Here is a 7,867-nt window from a genome sequence, read left to right on the forward strand (position 1 = left end):
AGGAGGAGGAGGAGAGGAGGAGGAGGAAGAGAAGAAGAAGAGGAGGAGGAGGAGGAGGAGGAGGAAGAAGGGAAATTGTTCATTACAGATCAGTAAGTAAGCACAAGTAAACCCATTCTCACCATGGTTACTGGGTAATCTGACACTGATAGAAGGGAAGGTACATGCATCATAGGAGGAGGGCTTTCAGAAAGATATCAAAAACTGTTATTAGACAGATGCTTCTGAATTGAGAGAAAGTTGTCTGACTAAAATAGACCAAGAGTGTCCATCCAGAGTCAGAGGCATGGACTACATGACCGTTGTCAGTGCAGGCTGTGGTTCACTCCTGCCTCCTCCAAGGAAACCTGTCAAGGGCCATTTTCCTGGGGATTTCTCTTGCCATTTCTAATGTGTTTCTTGCTTTCTGAAGGTCCTTCGGTCCTACCACATCAGGGCAGAATGAGGGCCATGGCAAGAGAAAGGTGTTCTCAGAAACAGGCATGACTGAGAACCTCAGCTTGTGTAGGGCTATTCTTACAAGTCCCTTCCAGGCTGCAGGGTCCCAGGGGAAAGGCAGGCCTCAGGCCCATCCTCAGTGATGTTAGAAATGGGGAGAAGAGGGAGTTTGCCTGGAGATTGACATACACTACTCATGGCTTGCCTGGCATTGATCAGTGACTGAGTCTGGTTGATGGAATAAGGGCAGAAAAGTAGCTCCAGTGCCAGCATCTGTGCTCTCTCTCTGCCTCCATCTACCGGGTGAATACAAAGAGTCCTATGTAGGACTCTGCCCTAGAAAATTGTGGAGCCAGTTGATGACCCTGAATAATTTCATGTGGAGCAAGGTCTTCCATGCCATTCCACTGTGAAATGAGAAATAAATCTTCATTGTGTTAGGTAAGGTCCCTGGGTAGTGCAAACAGTTTGTGTTTGGCTGGTAACGGAAGGGTTGTCGGTTCAAACTGATCAGTGGCATGAGGAAGGGAAGGTCTGGCAATCTGCTTCTGTAAAGATTAAAACCAAGAGATCTTTGGATCTTTATGAAGTAGTTCTGCTCTGTAATACGTGAGGTTGCCGTGAGGAGGAATCTACTTGATAGCACAAGACAACAGCGACACTAAGGTTTGGAAGTTATTTGTTATAGCAGCTATCCCAGCAACACACTTTTTAAAAATGGCGACTGGGGGGGGGGAAGCAGAATAAATTTAAAGAAAATGAAGATGAGAAATTAATAAATTTAGAAAACACATAATAGGAAAGATAATAAAATTCAAAAATTACTTTCTTGAAATGACTAATAATATTGACAAACCTCAAGGAAGAAAGAGCGATGGCAAAAAATAAACATTGTTAAGAAAAAAAAAAAAAAAGAACACATAATTAACAATTCAGCCAAGACAAACGATATTATTAAAGTGTATGTCAATACATTTAAAAATTTTGATGAATGAATAAATTCCTAGAAAAATGATTTACCAAAACACATTCAAGAAGAAATAGAAAACCTGCACAGATATATCATTAAAGGATCAGTTGGTATATGGAAAATGAATTTTTTCTATAAAATTTCACCCAAATCACAATAAAATTTTTTTAAAAAAAGACTCAGTTGGTAATTGTTGGACCCGAATTTGGAAAAGGAGTGTCGGCGCGAGGAACGTGACACTGACACGGCAATGCAGAAGCAAAGGAAAAGTTTATTTTCAAGCTCGAGCTGGGGTCTCTGCTTACACCGGTGCAACGGCTTGGGCAAAAAGACCCCCGGCTCTTCCTGTTTTACACTTTTATAAGACTTTTAAGGGGCAGTTCCACAAGGTAGGGCTGAACATTAATGATTGGTGCAGGGGACAAGCTCTGCTGTTTGGCGGCGACTGATAGGTGCAAGCTCGGGACTTTCCAGATTCTGTTGGGGAAGGGGTCCTCCCTTGGGACTTTCCAGAATCTGTCTTCTCTGATTGGTGCTTAAGAACTCATGATTTCTTATAACTGAGTATATTCTGGTAAACTTAAACTTAAGCTAGAGGAAGTGACAGTTAGGCCTAGTAATACTTTGAGCCTTACCTAAATCAATAGCACTAAACCAGTTAAGTTAGAAACTTAAGCTAGTTATTAAGTTATTTGAGTAAATATGATTGCTGTTTAACTTACATATGCATTTCCGCAGTTTCTAAGTGGTCAATAAAACAAATTTCAATACGTAAGATTTTTCTATTAAGCTTGTTATATACTCTAAGTAATAAGCTGCATATTTAAGTAACAAACTAAGACTACTATGTTTCTAACTTAAGTAACAAACTAAGACTATTATGTTTCTAACTTATTCCCTTACAGTAATGAAACATTTTTCCTCAAAGAAAGCACAGCCCAGAAGACTGACGGGTGAAAGTTCTTCCAAATGTTTGAGGAATATTTACAATCTATACAAATTTCTCTAGAGAATAGAAGAAAAGATATCCCCTACCTTATTAAATGAGGTTAGCCTAACCATGATACCAGAACCACAAAGACAAAATAGCAAAATTATGGGCCAATCTAATTTATTAACAAACAAACAAAAAAATCACTGCCATCAAGTTGATTCCAATTTATAGCAACTACCATTGGGTTTCCAAGGCAGTAAATATTTATGGAAGTAGATTGCCTTGTCTGAAACGCCAACCTTCTGATTAGCAGTCAAGTGCCTTAGGCACTGTACCACCAGAGCTCCTTTTTAACATAGATGGAAGACCCTTAGCAAAACTGGATTAGCAAACTGAATCCAAAAAGGAAAAATATTCATACATCGTGATAGATTTATATCAGACTTGTAATATTAGGTTAATACCCCTACTCCTCACTTGACATGGTTAGTTTCCAAAGACCAGCTCATTAAGCAAAAACTGGCATTGTATGAAAATGAACAAAGAACACATTAGACCACAAAATGGAGGCCCACATCGTTACATAACTGCCAAACCACTGAGAATCATGGCCCAGCCAAGCTGACTCATAACCTTAACCATCACAGCCAGAGTTACTCTCACCTCGACTCTCGATGCTTGTTATTGCCAGATGTATGCTATTAATGTGCAAACTAGTCAGGAGATTTGCCACTATTGTCATATATGTGAAGTGTTGGATAACAAGATAATCACCAAGTGAGGAGTAGGGGTATTAGAAATATGATTAATATGATTCACCACAATGATATTAAAGATGATGCAGTCTTCTTGGTAGATACAGATATCTCACTGCTGTCGAGAGATTCCAACTCATAGCGACCCCTGTTGGGTTTCCAAGGCTATAAATCTTTACAGAAGCAGACTGCCTCATCTTTCTTCTATGGAGCATCTGGGTGGGTTCGAACCACAGACTTTTTGGTTAGCAGCCAAATGCCTTAATCACTACAACACCAGTGCTCCTTAGATACAGATAAAACATCAATAATACAAATATTGGCCTGCAAATATATGAAAAGATGCACGACCCCATTTGTAACCCTAGAGGTGCAAAATAAAACCAGAATTGTGTAACATTTCACCTCTGTCAGACTGGCAAAAAGGAAGTCTGTTACAACTGTTGTTGAGACTGCAAAGCAATGGAAACGCTCACTCTCTGCTGGTACGAGTATAAATTGGTGGAACAGGCTGGTATTATCTGACAATGTTGAACAACAAAAAAAAACAAACAAAACTAAACTCACTGCCTTCAAGTCGAATCTGACTCATAGTGATCCTTCCTTGGGTTTCTGAGGCGTTATCACTATGGAAGCAGATTGCCCAACCTTCCTTCCAAGGAGTGACTGGTGGGTTTGAACTGTCAGCCTTCTGGTAAGCAGTCAAATGCCTTAAGCACTATGCCACCAGATCTCCCTCAATGTTGAGCATTAGGCTTATATCCTCTGATTCAGCAATTCTTCTCTGAGATAAATGCTTTACTTCCAACAAGAAATTTTGCACAGGTGTCCCTTGTAAAAGAATGTTCATAGCAACATTGTGCCTATTAAAATAGCCACAAACTGGCAACAACCCAATATCTCATCAATAATAGAATGGTTAGAAAAATACATTGAAATGTAATAAAGATTTTAAAAAGAAAATAGCTGCTTCACTCATCATCATGGACTATCTCAAAAACAATTTGAATGAAACAAACACGTTACAAAGGCTCTATTCAGTGTGATTACATTTATATAAAGGACAAAACTCAGCAGAACTAAACAGGAAGTTGTATAGGATACATACATGCATGGTACAACTACAAAGAAAATAAAGTGTCAGGCTAATGGTTACTCCCAGGAGAAAGGAAGGAGATAAGACTGCCGAGGCCTTTAAGGAAATGGTAATGATCTATCTCTTAATTTGATAGTGGTTATAGGTAGTCGGGGCCGACTGGACAGCACATGACAATAACAACAACAACATAGGGAGTTTACTTTATTATCACTCTTTAAACTTAAAGATTACTTTTTATACACACATGTATGTATGTTATATTTAACAACAAAAAAAAAGTAAAGGTAGTGAACCATTGCACACTTTTACATTGAACTTCTCTTCTTTTTCTTATCTTTCCTTTTTCACTTTCTCCCCTATCTGGCCTGACTCACCTTAATTATTTTGATCTGGAATACATAGAGTGCTGGTGAATGCATTAATTTATGCCACAAACGTGGCAGATTTATTTAAGTGTGTTGCGTGTTTTCTCTTCTTAATATTAAGGTGGATGAGTAAGATGTTTCACACATCTATCTTTCAAGTTAAATTATATAGCTTTTTGTTGTTGTTGTTATGTGCCAGTGGAGTCAAATCCAACTCATAGTCAAGTGCCTTAGGCACTACACTACCAGAGCTCCTAAATAGCCTTTTACTTGTACATAATTTTTTGAAGGGCAATGACCCTGCATAGGAAAAAAGTTCATGTATCTGCACCAAGTTATAAAAGATAATCTAGAATTGCTGGGTATCGTCTACTATGGTGAGAGGGTAAAGGAAGTGTGAAATAAAACAATGACAACATCATTCTCCTTGGAAACACAGAGAGCCCCGTGGCAGTGGGCACCTGTGCTCCCAGCCCAGCGGCACTTGATTCACTCCCGGCCCGCCCCCTGTGTACATTCAGCAGTTGCCCTTCTTCGCCCAGGCCTCTTCTACCATCCACCTGTCTGGAGCAAGCCCAGGTTTCCCTCTCTTTCACTTCATTGACCAAGGCTGCACCTCAAAAGCCAGTTGCTCTGATGACTCTTCCTGGGTGCTTAGGTCTGGGGCACACTGGGCTTGTGCACTTTGAAAGGTGCCATGGACTGGGTCATGGGCTCCGTGTACTGCTGCTCTTGGTTGCCCACTGGGCAGTCGCAGGTCGAGGCCTAGCCTTGTGAGGCAGCGCACAGGCCCAGCATTGAGGCATTGCCAGCTGAACTGAAAGATACCCTACAGGAGCTCTGCGCACTCCCCTCATTGGTTGCACACTGGAGCCCCAGGCCACAGGGGCCAGCTACTCCTGGCTGACCTACTGTTGCTTCTGGCATTGGCCTGCCATGCAGCTGCAGGCTCACCTGCTCACGGTGCAGCTTGAGGCGCTACGGATGCTGAGGGCCTCAATGCAGAGGCTGTCAGAAGGTCTGGCCAAGCTCAGCAAGCAGTAGGCAGAAGGGGGAGCCTGAGGCTTGTGTAGCTGGTAGTGTTCTGCAGCAGGCAAGGGAGTGTGAGTGTGTGCGTGCTGGAAGCCGATAGCACAATCTGAACTGGGTCTTGCTTTACCTCCACACCCATCCAAGGAAGGGGGTGCCCCCAACAAGCGATTCTGAAAGGGTCAGACTACTGTTTAGGAAACACCTTCCTTAAACAGTCCATCACTGATTTTACAGAGTAGGAAACTGAGGCCCACAGAGGGGAAGGGCCTTGCCAAAGTGCATAGCTAGTTTAGTGAACCTAGTCCTGTCCCAATCTTGGCAAATCCCCTGTGACACCAAGAGCAAGCACAAAGAAGACCTCACTCATCTCTCTCCTCAATTTGGAGGAGGTCTAACCCGCCATCCTGAAAAAGACCCTGACTGAGTTAGAGATCCTGCTGCCCCAATGAAAGTCAAGTGCACTTCTGGTTGGGGAGGACAGAACTTCTGGGTACAGACTAGTTTACACCTCTGCCCTGGGAAAACTGTATTCATTCCATTCCCTCCCCCAGACCCTGAAGAGGCAAAGGAACAGACGCTGTCAGCTGGCAATTCCCCTTTTGCTCTGGCCAAGGAGCCACATGGAGGCAGGAGACTTCACAAGTAGGAGATGGGCTGAGGGGTCAAGAAATAGGAAGAAACCTAGGGCTTGGAGAACAAGGTTCTGAGTTTTTGCCCTTGTAATACCACTGATTAGCTGCATGGCTGTAAGATTCAGCAGTCCCTCCCTTACAGGTCTCACCTCATTACTGGACTGATGAAATGATTTGATGGATGTGCAGTGAATGAGAATCCAGGTTCTATCCCACCCACAGCTCTGGTGGTGCAATGCCTAAGGCATTTGACTGCTAACCAGAAGGTTGGTGGTTCAAACCCACCAGCTGCTCCAAGGGAGGAAGACAGGGCAGTATGTTTCCATAAACATTTATAGCATCAGAAATTCAATGGGGGTTGCTATGAGTTGGAATTGACTCGAAGGCAGTGGGTTTGGTTTTTTTGTTTTGTTTTGTTTATCAATAGTGCCTAAGGCACTTGACTGCTAACCAGAAGGTTGGAGGTGCAAACCCACCAGCCACTCCTCGGAAGGAAGGTTGGGCAATCTACTTCCATAGTGATACCGTCTCAGAAACCCAAGGAGGGGTCGCTATGAGTCGGGCCCAACTCGACAGCACAGAACAACAACAACAACAACACAACAACAACAACAATAATGATTAGTAAAAGCCTTCACAGCCAGGTTTTTTGGGCTCCAAATTCCCCTAGGAGTAGGAGGTTGGCCTGGGAAGACAGACCCCAGAGAAAGGGGGCTCTGCTCCTGGCTCCTGCCTGGGGGTGCATCCTCCCAGTTGGCCTTTCAATACCACCTCTCTGCCAGCAGGCCTGGTCTCAAAGATTGGGACCATGCTGAGAGGCAAGTCAGGGACCCTCGTCTCCATGGTGACCCACCATGCAGCACCCCGGCCACAAATAGTGGAAGAGCCCTAGGCTAGGAAACCTCACTTTTGATCTCAGGTCTGAGAGAACTTAGCAAGCCCCTCCCCTACTGGGCCTCAATGGATATCTCTGTGCATGAGTAGTTTGAACCAGAAGACCCTTAAGGTTCCTTCCAGCTCAGTCTATGCTTCTGATACTCTCTGCCATGGTGGGGTGGGACTCCTTACCTCCATTATTTAACATACATGCTTCAACTCAGGTTGTGCTCCCCTCACCTGGGGTGGGAACAGTAAGAAGTGCTCCCAGAGGAGGGGCATATGGCAAGGCTGGGCAGTGGCAATGTGACAGTCACATCATCAAGACACTTGTGAGTGGATTTCTGGTAGCCAACAAGCCAAGCTAATGTCAAGCAGCAACATCTTCCTGACTTCTGAGTGTCGGGGGGCAAGGGAGTAGTATAACTCCAATCCTTAGATTGATAAGTTGTTGTTGTTTGCCATCGAGTCGGCCCCGACTCATAGCGACCCCTCCTTGGGTTTCCGAGGCAGTATCACTCCTTCCTTCCGAGGAGTGGCTGGTGGGTTTGAACCGCCAGCCTTCTGGTTAGCAGTCAAGCGCCTTAGCCACTATGCTACCAGAGCTCCTGATAAGAGGTATAGGAGTCAGGAAATGGGTAAAAACAAATATGGGCTAAGTACTTTGTTACTGAGTAAACATGAACCAAAAACCAAACCAAATCCACTGTGTCGAATCAATTCCGACTCATAGTGACCCCTTTTGGGTTTCTGAGGCAGTAAATCT

At 43.6% G+C, this 7,867-nt stretch overlaps 1 protein-coding gene across 1 annotated transcript in view; it reads left to right on the top strand.

Moving 5' to 3' along the window:
* IGFN1 (immunoglobulin like and fibronectin type III domain containing 1) overlaps positions 1-5,605 on the top strand; it is a 45,676-nt gene extending 40,071 nt beyond the window's left edge. Inside the window, exon 24 of the mRNA XM_007941184.1 lies at positions 5,397-5,605. Within this exon, the coding sequence (XP_007939375.1) occupies positions 5,397-5,605 (209 nt within the window). The remainder of the gene's footprint in view (positions 1-5,396) is intronic.
* The last annotated feature ends 2,262 nt before the right edge of the window (positions 5,606-7,867 follow it).

This window comes from Orycteropus afer, unplaced genomic scaffold, assembly GCF_000298275.1.
Source record: "Orycteropus afer afer isolate SDZICR_OR568_19922 unplaced genomic scaffold, OryAfe1.0 scaffold00075, whole genome shotgun sequence".
NCBI classification, from domain to species: domain Eukaryota; kingdom Metazoa; phylum Chordata; class Mammalia; order Tubulidentata; family Orycteropodidae; genus Orycteropus; species Orycteropus afer.